The sequence below is a fragment of the Equus przewalskii genome, chromosome 21 (genome assembly GCF_037783145.1).
Source record: "Equus przewalskii isolate Varuska chromosome 21, EquPr2, whole genome shotgun sequence".
Taxonomy (NCBI): domain Eukaryota; kingdom Metazoa; phylum Chordata; class Mammalia; order Perissodactyla; family Equidae; genus Equus; species Equus przewalskii.
This window is the reverse complement of record NC_091851.1, coordinates 26,317,083-26,332,640: the sequence shown is the minus strand read 5'-3', so window position 1 is coordinate 26,332,640 and position 15,558 is coordinate 26,317,083. Positions and strand designations below refer to the sequence as shown.

Sequence of the window (15,558 nt, the reverse complement as noted above, 5' to 3'; positions counted from 1 at the left end):
AACTTTTTGAGGAACCACCAAACCGTTTTCCACAGTAGTTACACCATTTTACATTCACACTAGCGAGGTCTGAGGGTTCCACTTTCTCCACATTTTCGCCAGCATCTCTTCTTTTACAACCACTGCATACAAGTCATGTTCATGCTGCACATATTCCAACTCTGATGATTCGTTTCTGTATTGAGGTAGGACCTGGTTATTTAGAGATGTTTGGACAAGTCATATCTCTCTGGGCCTCCATCAGAAAATTATTGTCAAGTACCTTTTTTTTCCAGTTTTCAAAAAAAAATGAGTCTATTAGCTACATCCTTTCAGAGACTGTCCTTCTGGGCTATTCACTGTGCAGAGTCATTCACCCATATCATGGAATCAGATGCTTTTATTTAAAAATCACTGTGAGTTGATGCTTCTTTTGTTTTCCGTCCATCATTTTCCAGGTATATCTCTATCTTGTGTGCCTTGTCAGCAGAATATTCTTCTCCATTGCTAGATTTGCTTAAATCACAAATCTTTTGCAACGTTGTGTTTGATTGCATTTCTTTTTGCTTTCATTAGCAGATGTTTTTGAACAATACTCTGCCTCCTAATTTGTGCTGTTTCATCCATGTCTCTGGTTGTCAAACCAGGATATTTTGGGATTAAAATATATTGATTTCTCTGGCCCTCTATGCCTGCTTCTGCCATTTCCTCACTTTATTTTTTTTAAAGATTTTTGAAAAATTTTTTTCCTATTTTTCCAAAAGCCCCCCGGTACATAGTTGCACATTTTTAGTTGTGGGTCCTTCTAGTTGTGGCATGTGGGATGCCTCCTCAGCATGGCTTGATGAGTGGTGCCATGTCCTCGCCCAGGATTCGAACTGGTGAAAACCTGGGCCACCAAAGCAGAGCTTGCCAACTTAACCACTCAGCCACGGGGCCAGCCCCCATTTCCTCACTTTAAATAAAATTGATATTACCCAATTTGTATGCATTTGTCAAAATTCATCTATTGGTACAATTAAGACTTGTGAATTTCATTGTATGTAAAATTTAACTCATTAAAAAAAATAATTGTGGGAGCCGGCCTGGTGGCATAGTGGTTAAGTTCACAGGCTCCAGTTCTGTGGCCTGGGGTTTGCGGGTTGGGATCCCAGGTGTGGACCTAGCAGCGCTAGTCAAGCCACACTGTGGTGGCATCCCACATAAAGTGGAGGAAAACTGGCACAGATGTTAGCTCAGCAATGATCTTCCTCAAGCAAAAAGAGAAAGATTCGCAACAGATGTTAGCTCAAGGCCGCTCTTCGTCACACACAAACGAAATAAATAATAATAATAAAAACTTGTGAACAACCATTAATAGTTAAGAATATGCAATGCTGAAGTGTTTAGGGATAAAATATACTGAAGTTTATAACTTACTTTGAAAAGCATTAAAAAATTAAGCTGGATGGGTGGGTAGATAGATATGTGGTAAAGCCAATATTGCAAAATGTTAAATGTAAAATAGGTGGTGGGCATATATGCTATTCTCTGAACTCTCTGTTTGATAACTTTCATAATAAAATGTTGAAAAAAATGCTCTTTAACTGCTCCAGTCTACACCAATTATCTACTTCCTGAAGATTCTGTGATCACTTCCATTATAGTCTGATCACATCAATTTATTTAATTCAAGTAAATGAACATAGATTTAGAGGAATAGATAGGATAATGTACAGAAAGTCGTTTACAAACTGTGAAATGCTATATAAATATGCTGTTATTAATACTATGAAGTTCAAAGCATCGAGCTCATGCAAAATCTTTTTTTTTCTGCTTTATCTCCCCAAACCGCCCCCATACATAGTTGTATATCTTAGTTGCAGATCCTTCTAGTTGTAATGCAAAATCTTAACACAATACAAAATATTATCTTGAACGTGGTTTTTGTTCCTTCAGGTGTTCTCTCACTAACCTGGAAACTCTTGAAGGAAAGAGACTGTGTTTTTTATTTACTCTGTACTCACAAATTGTCCTGCAGAGTGTTAAAAATTCTGAAGGGTGGGTCAATATGAGACTTCTGGTTTGGATAGCTGGGCAGGTGGTGGTACCTTACCCTGACATGTAAATCACAGCAGAAGGATACTGAGCTCACTCTGATCTGAGATGAGACATTACTCTTTAGAAGCGTGAGGTATAGGAAGTCCTGGGAGGGGAAAGGGATGTCTGTCCTGTGGTCTGACAGTGTGGAATGCCTGGTTTCAGATAGATCTGGGTTTGAATCCTGCCATTTATTAGCTTTGTGGCCCTGGATGATTACTTAGCCTCTCTGAACCTCAGTTTCCTCATCTGCAAATGGGGAAACATAATTCCTACCTTGTGGGGTCTTTGCATTCCAGAGTGCCCAGCACAATGCCAGGTATATAATAGGTATTCTAATGATAGTAGCTATTATCATTGTTACTATGATTAGAACATCTCTGTTAAAAATTTGTTTCTTTGTGCCAGCCCTGTGGCCGAGTGTTGCGTTCGTGCACTCCACTTTGGTGGCCCAGGGTTTCCCTGGTTCAGATCCTGGGCGTGGACATGGCACCACTCATCAGGCCGTGCTGAGGGGGCATCCCACATAGCACAACCAGAGGCACTCACAACTAGAATCTACAACTATGTACTGGGGGGCTTTGGGGAGAAGAATTGAAAAAAAAAAAAGAAGAAACAAAACAAACGAAAAAATAGAATAGTGTTTTAGGCAATACTTTTGCCTATCGGATGGAGAGGTGGGCTACATTATCACTGTTTTTCATGAGTGCCCCTTAATTTTCTTGATTGTCTTAACTATGGGGAGTTCAAAACATTCTACTTTTTTGACTACAGATTAGATTCTGGCAAAAACATCAATACTGCTTCCTTATCTGGTTCACATAGGCTCTTAAGAAACCGCATCTTGAGTTTGAGGAACAGGATTCTTTGATAGTGATCTCAAGAAAAGTTATTTTGAGAGTTGCATCCCATGGAATCAACCTCAAATAAGTGGCTAGTGATGCATCCCTGAAACATCTCCTCTTCTTTTAAGGACTAACCATTCACAAATTTATGCAAATTCCTTTGAGATGTGTCACTGCAATGCCCTTGACATGGTGGCCAGTAATCACCCAAGTATTTGAAACAAATGCCAAATTCAATCAGTAAGTAGATTGATTAGACAATCAAGTACTAAGGTGGGGAATGACAATTTAATCCACTCAAATCAGGCAAAAGGCATAAAAGTGGCAAAATTAATTCCATCTGTATGAAACGGCTTGAGTTTCTCATTGTCATAGTGACTTAAAAAAAAAAAAAAGACTCATCATCCCTATCAGTGGCTTGAGAAGATTTGCTAGAATCTATCAGGCAGACTACGCAACCATAATATTTGGTTCAGGTCAAAAACTCTGGCCAATAAAGAACCTTGGTCCTCTGAGACAGTATCTGAATTCTCTTGGGATGTTAATCTTAAGTTTTTTTAGATAATAAAACCGTTTTCTTTTTCTTTTTTTTTTTTTGAGGAAGACAAGCCCTGAGCTAACATCTGCTGCCAATCCTCCTCTTTTTGCTGAGGAAGACTGGCCCTGAGCTCACATCTGTGCTCATCTTCCTCTACTTTATATGTGGGACAACTACCACAGCGTGGCTTGCCAAGTGGTGCCATGTCCGTACCCGAGATCCAAACCAGTGAACCCTGGGCCGCCAAAGCAGAACATGTGCACTTAACTGCTGCCCCCACCGGGCCGGCCCCAATAAAACCTTTTTCTTATGGGTGTCTTTTTGTCCAGAGGAGGTTTAAATTGAAATACATATGGAGATGAAGTCTTAAAAGTTTCACTTTAAGTTTAGGAATACTTTGTATATACTTGTATTAAAATTTTAATGTTTAAGAGAATTTAGCAAGTTAGAAATTCTAATTTGTGGCCAGCCCCATGGCTGAGTGGTTAAGTTTGTGTGCTCTGCTTTGGTGGCCCAGCAGATGTTAGCTCAGGGCTAATCTTCCTCAAAAAACCAAAAAACAAAACCAATCTCATAGATACAGAGAAGAGAGTTGTGGTTGATAGATGCAGGGAGTAGGGGGTGGGTGAAATGGGTAAAGGAAGTCAAAAGGTACAAACTGCCAATTATAAAACAAATAAGTCATGGGGCTATAATGCACAGCATGGTGACTGTAGCTAATAATATTGTATTGCATATTTGAAAGTTGTGAAGAGAGTAAATCTTAAAAGTTCCCATCACAAGAAAAAAATTCTGTAACTGTGTGTAGTGACGGACTTCTAGGATTGGCACCTGAGCCAACATTTGTTGCCAATCTGTTTTTTTCTTCTTCTTCCCAAAGCCTCCCAGTACATAGTTGTATATTCTAGTTGTTGGTCCTTCTGGTTGTGCCATGTGGGTTGCCACCTCAACATGGCTTAATGAGCGGTGCCATGTCCGCGCCCAGGACTCGAACTGGTGAAACCCTGGGTCGCTGAAGTGGATTGTGGGAACTTAACCACTCTGCCATGCAGGTGGCACTGACGGATGTTAATTAGACTTATTGTGGTGATCATTTTGCAATACATACAAACATTGAGTCATTATGTTGTACGCTTGAAACTAATACAATGTCATATGTCAATTACATCTCAAAAAAAGCGTGATTAATTGGCTTGAGATTTGTGATTTTAATTGGAAAAGTATGAGACTATATTAGAATATATTAAGAAATTATGACTCACTATATTTGTGATTTTAATTTCTTGGATTTAGAAGAATCGTTTACACACCTGGGAAAGTTTTACAGTACTCGAAAATAATACATGTTAGATTGATAAAAAGCATACTAAATTTGAGGAAATTTGCCTAATATAAATGGGACTGATTTTTTTGAAGAGAGTTTAGTCTGTTTAACTTGAATTTAACTCAATATTAATGGAAAAAGATTGAAAGTGATTTTAAAATTTTAGTTAGATTCATAAATAAAAAATTTGTCAGTCTTAAAGTCTTAAGGAAAATTAGATTAAAAACTCACTTTATAAGTTGAATATTTTCTAAACGTATCAAAAATAGTGTTTTTCTCTCCATAAAAGTCATGCATGGACATAAAAAAATTCACGTTGGCAAAATATATTTAATTTTCAGGTGAATAAGCATAACAAGTATTACCTCCTCTATCGCAGGCCCTTGGTTATATTATGGCCTCCTATGTTATAAGTTAGAACAATTGCTGGTGATGATTCAATCCAATGACTTTTTGCTGCAAACGAGACTTCAGAATGAAATGATGAAAGGGGAATTAATTTACACGGAAAGTCCAAGAGCCAGACAGACTGAGAAAGGTTTTGCAAAGTGAATGAAAAGCATATTTTTAATATTTTCTTTTAAACATAAAAAATACTTTTGCTTTACATAATGAGTTTTCCAGGTGGTGTTTCTTGATTGTGCGCTAAATTGCTAGGTTCACTCTGATGGTCCTTGAACAGAAAACAATTTAAGGAATATTCAATCTTCAAGTGACTTGGAGCTTAGAAACTTCTTCTTCCCAAATAAGTCCAGAGGTTAAGATCAACTTCAGCACTACGTTACCACAGAAACAAAAAATTAAGAAGGGGCCACCTTGATGCTGTGATATTTGCAAAATTAACAAGTCAGTATACTGGAATCAAAGGGGAAAAGAGAAGGCAAAGGTTAGCTTGTCTTTCCTGATATATTACGCTTCAATATTCTATGATGATTTTCAACACAAAAAATGAAAAGAGGATCTGAATTTTCAGGAAAAGGAGTAAGGGAATATTACTAAGTATGCAAAATCTAATGACCCTCTAAGAGAAATACCTGTGTGGAAAGTTAACTTGAAACGCAAAGCCACTTACACCTACATTTCTTCTAAATAATTTTGTTTAGCAGTAACAGAAGTTAACTTGAGGACTAAATATTTGCCAAGCATTATCTCATTTAATCATGGACATTATCTCATTTAATCCTCACTATATACTCCTACTAGGCCTTCATTCATTCATTCATTCATTTATTGAGTGTCCACCTGGCTGGGCATCCCACTAAGCGCTGAGAATTCACTAGGGAGCGTTACCAGTCCTGCTCAGTCTCAAGAAGCTTACTTAGCTTAGTAATTATATTACCCTCTTCTTCATAGGAGGAAATGCAGGATAGGCAGTGAGAGGTTGATTTACTTGTCCAAGGTCACACAGTGTTGAAGCAGCTACAGGAACCAAGATATCTCATTTCAAATATTTGCTCTCAATCATTAAGCTATTAAAGACTTCTGTTAAGATTTTTTGCTTGTAAGTCATCTTTCTAATTTTTTTTCAAACATTTTTATCTTGGAAGAAAAAGCCTTATAGTCAATTACCTCTCTGTTCCCCCTTCTTTTTCACAGTATTGACCAAAGAACCAATGGTGAAATTTATACTCTAATTGCCAGGCATCTGAAAGACTTCAGGGGCGGCGAGTCAAGTCCCAGGGGAATGGGGGACATTTTTGAAGAAACAATAGCAACTCCGACACAAGGCCAGCCTATAAATGCGGGGGGCACAAAGCTGATCCACTGTCAAGGGTGGTAGTTTGTTTTTTCACCTTCTTTTTGCCTTTCTCCACTACTTCCAAGGGTATTTTGAAGCCCGACAGTCGAAGCAGTGCCTAGTCCCACTGGCTCCAAAACGACAGGAAATCTAATTTTTATTCTACAGTCCTAGCCTCCTACCCCTGTACGGTCTCATTCTCGCCTTCTCTCTTACATGCTTTCACTTCGTCTTCATCCTTCCCGGATGATCTGCACATGACCGTTTTCCTTTTATTCTTTCGCCATATGGATTAGATTGTCTTATGGCGACCTTGACAGACAACTGGGTAGGAGGCCCAGTGGGTGGATGGGTGGTCCGTTGTGAGGGGGAAACCTTCAGATAGCTATGAGAAGGCGCCACGAGGAGGTGGTGACCACCGACCTCCACTCAGCGTTGAGTTTCCTAAAAGATTGACAGGAACTGTACCAACTGTCTTTGCTCTAGCAACTTGCGCGATCTCGCGAGATATGGACGCCTATCTGGTGGGGGGAGTCAAAGGCGCCTCTCTGTGTGGGGGATGGGAATATCTGTGGCGCAATCATTGCGCGAGATTGGGCCATGGTCGCTGGGGCCATACTTAGATCTCGCGATATTTCGGCTACTCCAGTCTGGAACAAGGGGCAGCTTCTCGCGAGAGCCCGTGCTGAGGGCTCGGTGAGGCCCCGTGTGTTTGTGTGTGTGTATGTGTGTTGGTGAATGTGAGTACGGGGAAGCAGCGGCCGCCATTTCAGAGAGCTTGCCGACGCTGTCGCCGGGGTGGATCCTGAGCTGCCGAAGCCGCGTCCTGCACTTCCCCGCGGGCTCTTCTAATCCCATTGTTTCTTTTAGATTCGCTCGGGCCTATCCGCCCTTGGAGCCCGAAATTCGGGCTGGGCGGTACCGCGGCCTGGGCCTAGCGGCTTAACAGCAACAGCGGCGGCAGCAGCAGCCCCCGTCTTTTCGAATACAAGCACCACAGCGGCCCGAAACCCCGCACAGGTAAGGAGGCCTTGCGGACCCGCGTATTGTCAGAGGTGTTTTGGGGTTTGGTTATTTTCTGAGTTAAGGGGTACTGTTTAGGTGGTCTTTAGTTTGGGGGGGCACGTTCTCGAGAAATCGGCCCCACTTCGGCGACCCCACCCTTATCTTCCGGTCGGGTCGATTTCAGGGTTCTTGGGTGGCAAGGACCTCAGGGAGGCCTGGGGCAGATGGCGACCTGTCCCTTAGAGACCTGGGCCGACCGAGACCTCCCAATATGGCGCCAGCCGACCGCTGCCATGGCACACAACCCCTCCCAACGAGGGAGTTTCCCTTTGCCCCTAAAATGGCAGCGCGGGTTTTTCGCGGAAAGAGGCGCCCTCGCTCGAGGCTCCTGGTTTCTGTTTTTGGGAGTTCATTGCAGGCTTTTTTTAATCGAACATTTAATCTATATTCACGTGTGCGGTTTTAGAGGCATTTTAGATTTACTTGCCAAACCTGGTAAAGTTTAGTCATTTTAGGGCTTTTGAAGGTTTTTCTGAAGTTTTGGAGTGTGTCGGGTAAGAAACATTGAGCAAAATAGAAAAATCTTTGCTCACAGAATTACCGTATTCTTTTTCTAGGCGTTTAGAGAAAATGGCAGACGATATTGATATTGAAGCAATGCTTGAGGCCCCTTACAAGAAGGTGAGAAAAAACATGTCGGTGAGGTTTATATATTTCTTAATTTAGCATTATTCACGAAACTACTGCTGAAATGTAAACTAACCTCCCCGGAGCCCTCTTGATTTATCTTATCAGAGATGCATTACGTGTAACTTTCAAAAGTAAATATATGCTATTGATGTAATAATATTGTGCAGTAGTTTCACTTCAGCGTGATGAATAAATGCCCATCTATCTCTCTTTGTAGACTTGCCTAACGATATCTCACCTCTACTCCCATGAATTCACCTTTGATTCCAGTGTGAACTGTCAATCATAAGGTAGTAATTGAGTGACTTATCGCTGTACCGTGGTCCCCTAGGTAAAATGACTCAACTAAGAATTACCAGCTCCAGTTTGGTATAGCAAAAAGGTGAATGTAGTGGTTTGGGAAAAAAGCAGGGGTCCAAGAATAACAAAGCATAACCAGTCTGTGGCAAGCAAATCTTAAGATAAGTCTTACAAGAAGAAATGGGTGAGATTTAAATTTTTTCTGTATGTATAAAAGACTGGTGATAGTAAATATTAAAACAGGCAGGCGATGATCTGCTCAGTTAAAAATTACTAAAATTCTTGGATCCCTGAATGAAACAAATTTTAAAACAAAAGAGGCAGTATCACAACTTAGAGTCACTTGATGACTGTTTTACTGTTCTCCATATTGTTGTATTTTTAGTTAGTCCCTACCATAATATTTCACACTAAAACCTACAAAGGAATTATTTTGCTAATAATATAGTCTTTGACCCATTTCAGTGTCACAGTAAAAGTGTCTTTTCATTCTTTCACCAGTTGGTGGTGAAAATAGCAGTATGCATGCATTATCACTGGTGTCACAAACTGTAAGCTTTGTAAGTTAGCACTTAGACTCCTATAACTGATGTGTTCAAACTTTAAAATAAACATTGCGCTAAACCTTTTAAGAATAATACATTTGTTTTGGAGTGTATAGCACGACCATGTGGTACCAATTTGGATGAATTCTTTATAGCTTTAAATAGTGTATGTAGTTTTTTAATGCTTAGACTCTGGAAGAGCTACTTTCTATTTTAATGTTAAGATTCTTGTGTCTTAGTTTAACATGGATGTAATTCCATGTAAACAGGTATGGAAGTAGGAAATGTTTAGGCTGGACTGGTGGATTATTAATTGACTTTCTTGGGTTCTTGGGAGTCAACATTACTAAAGCAGTGTGAATCCCTGTTTGCTTCAGGGCGAGATGTGTGACAGAGGTGGCATCAAGCTCTTACAGTCCCAACCCTCCAACGGAAATGGGCGAAGATCTCAGGAATGGCATCGGTCACAGGAAATCGATAGTGGCTGGCTGCTAGCACGGCCACTTGGGGCTTAGGCAGAAATAGAGCCGTGGTACTGACCAAAGGGACCATAGCACATGGAATAAAACTCAAAAAAGGACTTCATTCATGTTTTATAGACATTCTCTTTAACCACTTCAACACTGTAAATCTGGATAACTTAATATCTAACTATATAAGAAAGTAAAATTTAACATGTTAATATGCATTTTTATTTTTGTATCTTGATGACTTAATTGTAAGCAACAAAGTGGTTAAACACATACCCATCTAAATTTTTTTATAGCCTTCCATGTTAAACTATAAATAAGTAATTAGTTTTAAAATTGTTTTGTATTTTCTTATTCCTGTTCCCTTTACCCTTTGACAACTTGAAATGTTACCACTTCGTCCTCATGATGTTCTTCTATCAACCCTGCTTAGGATGAGAACAAGTTGAGCAGTGCTAACGGCCATGAAGAACGTAGCAAAAAGTAAGTTTTAAAAAGGGACCCGGGGTGGGGGGGAGCTTTATGTGATGAGATTTTAGGTTTTGTTCCTGTGGCTAAAGCATCAAACTAAGATTCTCTTCTGAAGCTTTTCTTTTCCTCTTTTAGAAAAGTGATTCTTTACCTTTTGGGACAGGAGACTTTGAGGATATCAAACTATGTATTTTTTCCCTTGATTTCAGGATATGGTTACAGGGACCTTTTTGGACACCTTCCCCTCCAAGTCCATGCATAACGATCTGGATAAGAATAATAGAGCTTGTTTTTTATCTTAAATTTATTAACTTTGGCTTAATATTTAGTTATTTTATCGATAAAACTGTCATATCCTCTGAAGATGGATTAGGAAGAAGAAAAGGTAATAACTGGGCCGTGAAATTTATTGTTTGCCCTAAATTACTGAAGGAGTCAGAGCTGTGAATTATTTATGCTCCTTGCTGCTTAAAGGCCCTTTTTGTAGTAATAATGCTATAGCATAGTTAAGTACTTATGTTCATCTTACATGGCTTTCATTGTCTTAGGCTGTTTAAACTCTAACAGACCTATTAGAATGGAGTTTTTAAAAATTGTGAATATTTATGAAAGGTATTTGGGTTAAATGAGTAACCCAAAAATAGGGACTCAGTGCTACAGACTAGTACAGAATACAGCATACAAAAGTCTAAATAACAGTATAAACCAGATCTACTATTCTGAGGTTGGATCCTAGTGGAGTTTGCTTTCAGCTCCAAGATTCTTAACATCACAAGTCATATTATGAGTATTGTTATATTAGCTTAAGTTTTTGGTGTCATTAAAACATTTTGTCAGGTTCATGACCTCATGATACGTAATGAAAAATGATGGTAAAATAGCCACTCACCTGGTTCTTTTTGGCTCTTCCTCCTAAGAGCTAAAAGTGCTTCATGATATACTACCTCAACATCCTCATAGCAACTTTGCTAGGTAGGTTGATTTAATTTCATAAAGCAGGTGAGAAAATTGTCAGATTGGATTATTCAGGCTTTGCTATACCAATATTTTTTTATTCTTATAAGTCCCCTAAAATAATGTAGTAATGGATTACAACGTGTGGAAAATGTCCTACGTTTTTTCTGGCATAAGCTTGGGTGAGAGTCTGGTATAGTTCCTCACTAATCACAGTACGTTATGGGTATTAGGTTGGGTTTAATCTTCAATTGTTAGAAGCAATCATCCAGTTGTTGCGTGGTTCAGTGTCATCTCATTTTAGACCTTTTATTAAAGTAATAGTTTCCTAATTAATGGTTCTAGTTTGCAATTCTGTAGTGAAAAGAAAACCTAGGAAAGGACATCCATATAAATTGACTGAAATTTTGCAGTCTAGGTAGCAGGCCTAGTGGGTGGCTGAAGATCTCATTCTAAGTGCCAAAAGCACGAGGGTGTAAGCTTTTGGGTGCAGACCTTCTTTTGTTGTACCATTCTCAGATGTCACGCCTTCCTACTAACACCATCTCCAGTTTATACTTGTTTGCATCCTGCGTTTAAGCGCGTTAAGGCTACTAAGCTTTTATGAGGAAATCTAGCATCACGCTCTCCAGTGGCTGATGCTAAGTGGCCTCTGTAGTCTAATGTAAAGGGTCTTATGGAACTAAATAGAAGAATGGACAATTTTCTTCAGTTGGCCATAGGGTGGGTTATTTAAGGGAAGATCCTTTCAAAAGTCACACTACCATTTAATATATTTTTAAATATGCAAATTATTTGTCAGACTTTTCGTCGTTAATTGTGGCTGATTAAATAAATGGCTCCCTTGTTCAATCAGGAACTTTTCACCGATTTTCCTGAAGGGAAATAACCTTTCTGATTTATTTGAAAGTTCTCTAGAAGAACATTTTTCTATTTAGGGATAGATAACAAGTAAAATGTGGTGTGTGCTTTAGTCTTTGATATAAATTAAGTCTCTTAACCAAAGGAAGGTGCCATGTTGCATTTTTCATCCTAAAACTACTTTGTCTTAAAAGCCATTGAATGTTGGGATGGAGTTTTAAGGTAGTGAGAAAATGTACATTCTGAGAAATTGAGGGTTGACTGACTAATAAATGTTTTCTTTTAAAAAATAGTAATTCTGATTCTCAATACATACATTCAGTTGTATTCCGGTAGTAAAAAGAACTAAATTTAATTTAACGTAAATTGGTTATCAGTTAGCCTGCTTTCTGAAGAGCTGTACCCTAGAGTTTGGCAAGACCTCAAAGTATTCCTTTGAAGTACCTGAGCTTGCCTGCATGGGAATGTTATTTGTTAGCGTAACTAGTTTTGCAAAGTCTAAACTGGCATCCATTCAGTTAAGCTCTTTAGGAGTTACTCAAAAAAAGATAATAAAATGACACAGTTGAAATATATTGGCTACTGTGGTGTGGATTATCTATAAATTTTGGAATAAATGACTTTTCTATTTTTTTTCTTATTTTCCAGAGTACTTTGCATTTAAAATTTAGATCTTCTTACATGGAAGAGGTCAAATCCAGTTATAGCAAAACACCTTTACAGCAGAGGCCATATAACCAAAAAGTCTAAAGGCCCAGCCCAGTGGACCATTTACTTCAATGATGTTCAGTACAAAATTCCACTGCCACTAAAGACTTTGGAAAGTCCCTTTAAGTTGTAACAGGATTTGACTATTAGTGTGGATTTTGATAACCCTTCTTTAGTTAACTTAATAAATATTCTTTGAAGCTGCAGTTTATTAGAGAGAAGTATATTGCTTTCTTGCAACCTTAAATTTTTGTCTAGGCTTTTATCTAGAGGATCGTATTTTCTGAATGTCTTAGTATGTTGCTGTCTTTTTACCTGTCTGGGGTTGCCTTCAGATGTGGGTGGGGACTCATTTATAAAAAGTTCTAGGAAGACCTTAAGTTGAAATTAGCTCTCCAAGTTATGAGTCTTTTCCTTTGGCAGAATAAGTTTGGGGCCTAAAGAGAGGTAAATAGGGAGGTTGGCTGCCTCTCTGCTATGGGCCATCTATGAGCAGAGCAAAACTTTGTCTTTTTTTTGTGGGGGATGGAGTTACTTTTTCCTTTGTCCCCTAATTGATGATATTTAAAACTTGATTCTAGCTATCTCTCAGAATTCTTCCGTCTAAGCCATAGTGTCAGGTTTTTCAGGCAACAAAGTTGGACTGTTACCTGTTGCCCTTCTGGGCATTACTTTGATGATTTCTATATAAATAATGAGTGTAGCCTAACTTTCTGTCATGTGCTACCTAGCATATACATTTCTGACAGTCAGGTGGATTATCTTGAAATTTTAGACAAAGTTTCTGCCTCCTTGGAAAGCTCTACATCTCCTTGTGATTGGAGTGTGGGTTTCAAGATTCCAGAAGGTGGGTGTCTTCATTTTCTATTTTCAATGCACTCTAAGATGACCTGCTTACAGGTTCTCTGAGGCAGACTTCAATTGCTCTTGTGCTAACTTTGCTTTGATAAGGACTAAATAGTTAATTAAATTTCCAAATGACGTAGAGTTGTCAAATGTTTGATAATCTTTTAGCCACTACAAATTGACATTTTAGTGGAATAAGTTTACTTTGAAATGTCTTTCAATTTATATTGAAATATCTGAAGGCACCTCTGAAATTTGGGTGGTGACATAGAGGTACAGATTGTAAGATTTAATTATGAAATGAGTGGGTAGTGTACTGCAGAGAATCCAGAAATGAACAAAGATATGACTGACTGGCTTTTTTACCTTTCAGAGTTTGAGATTTTATAAAGATTTATAAAGGTGTTCGTTCTTGGTTTTGATTGCACTCCACAGGCTTGTATAAACTGGCATAAAAATGGCATACTCCATTTTTCTGGTGTACTCATTATAGCTTTAGCAAGAAAGTATCTGAAATGGTCACATTAAAGTCTAGGAGTGTCAGAATGCATTTTACTGCATTAGTTTTATCATCCTTTGTCATTACTTATAATTTTGCCCATGAAAACCAAAGTATTGTTCATATGGCCCTTTGAAAGTATAAAATATTCACATGTGTAAATTGGGTCAAAATTGGTTTACTTAAGGGAAATTAGTGTATTTAATGAAAATTTTTATGTGTGATCCAGTAGTAATACTTAAATGTTAACGTATTTTGTTGTGACTTTGGTTTTATTACTGTATCTTGTCCATTACAGTAATGCTTGTTGGCAAGTTATATGATGGTTGTATTTAAAAGTTCAGGTTTTGATCTCTACCTACCAAAAAGTCCTTTGCTTGTTAAAGCTGTAGCTGATTCAGATTGTAGTCCTACTCTCTTGAATGATTCTTTGTCATTGACTGCTGATTTTCAGTAGTAGAAGGCAAAGGTGGGGTGTTGTTTACCTTACCTAGGAGTTATTTTCCCATAAGTATTGTTATATAGCATTATATGATAGTAAATATAGCAAAATAAATTTAGAAAAAAGAATTTCTGACCATAAAAGGAAGTATATTTTGGCAGCACCTTAAACCCAAAATAATGGTGTTCTTTTTTCTTCTCAGGAGGAAAAAAAGCAAGAGCAGAAGTCGTAGTCATGAACGAAAAAGAAGCAAAAGTAAGGAACGGAAGCGAAGTAGGGATAGAGAAAGGAAAAAGAGCAAAAGTCGTGAAAGGAAGCGAAGTAGAAGCAAAGAAAGGAGACGGAGCCGCTCAAGGAGTCGAGATCGCAGATTCAGAGGCCGCTACAGAAGTCCTTAGTATGTAACTACAATTATGATGATTTGGTTTGAGAGTCATTCTCTGGGTGTCCAGATAGTTTTTTAGCCTGAGTGATTTGAATTGTGAAATTTTATTTTTCAGTATACTTAAAAAGTATTATATAAGGATATTGGCATTGAAGAGACTAGTAAAGTGGAAATACAGTGTGTGGACAAATACGTAACGTGTTTTACTAGGCATACAGATAATTTTCTCTTAATCCATCTGAAGATATTTTAACTGTATGCCAATCCAAACTTGACTAAAGCGCTAGAGTGCTTTAAAAAAAAAAAGACTTGATGTTGTACTGCCAAATACTTGAAAGCTGAAAGGTGTGTGAGCTATTACAATATTCTTTTCTGAACATAAATTTAAAATTTTAAAGCTCGGATGGATGCAAGTTACACAATTAGTCAAATATGTAATTAGTTAAATAATCTCGTCTGTGTGGCTGTTTTCAGCTGAAGTGACAGACCCTTTGTGAATTTGGTGTATGCTCCTTAACGAGCATTTTGGGGGCTCATCACACATCGTTTGTATTAAGGTTCTTTAATAATAGTAAAAAAGCACTAAAAGTGCTTTAATGGTTAAGTCACTGTGGAAATTTGGATGTGGTTATTTAAACAAGTTGAAAACAAGTTTGATTATAATCACTAAAAACACTTAGCTATCTTAATAACTTTGGAAAGAGCCTCCGTACAGCCCCTAAAGCAAGGATTGAATCTAGCAATCCTTAGTACTTTATGACGTTCTTCCCTCTTAATAGACATAGTGTTGTAAACTGTGCGATATATTGAAATTAACAATTCTAACTTTAAAAGTTGAATGGTTGAAGGTGGAATTCAAACATAAGACAGACCTGAATT

At 38.3% G+C, this 15,558-nt stretch overlaps 1 protein-coding gene and 1 long non-coding RNA gene across 13 annotated transcripts in view; one reads left to right on the top strand and one right to left on the bottom strand.

Moving 5' to 3' along the window:
- Positions 1–5,304: 5,304 nt before the first annotated feature.
- LOC139078066 (uncharacterized) lies at positions 5,305–7,014 on the bottom strand. 3 transcript variants are annotated; one of them, XR_011530797.1, is made up of 2 exons: positions 6,335–7,014; positions 5,305–5,620 (listed from the first exon to the last, which is right to left on the bottom strand). It is a non-coding gene; the product is annotated as an uncharacterized lncRNA (long non-coding RNA). The 3 variants fall into 3 exon arrangements; XR_011530799.1 differs by having other exon boundaries at positions 6,559–7,014; XR_011530798.1 differs by having other exon boundaries at positions 6,720–6,962.
- Positions 7,015–7,150: 136 nt separating this feature from the next.
- Positions 7,151–15,558, top strand: part of RBM39 (RNA binding motif protein 39) — a 29,564-nt gene continuing 21,156 nt past the window's right edge. For 3 of the 10 annotated variants that reach the window (XM_008525495.2, XM_008525494.2, XM_008525493.2), the window contains exons 1-4: positions 7,172–7,523; positions 8,126–8,189; positions 9,947–9,996; positions 14,497–14,691. In XM_008525495.2, the coding sequence (XP_008523717.1) occupies positions 8,139–8,189; positions 9,947–9,996; positions 14,497–14,691 (296 nt within the window). In that variant the 5' untranslated portion in view covers positions 7,172–7,523; positions 8,126–8,138. Of the gene's footprint in view, positions 7,524–8,125; positions 8,190–8,415; positions 8,489–9,946; positions 10,001–13,282; positions 13,359–14,496; positions 14,692–15,558 lie in introns of those variants that run through there. The other 7 variants (XM_070588201.1, XM_070588203.1, XM_070588197.1 and 4 more) reach the window with 7 other exon arrangements.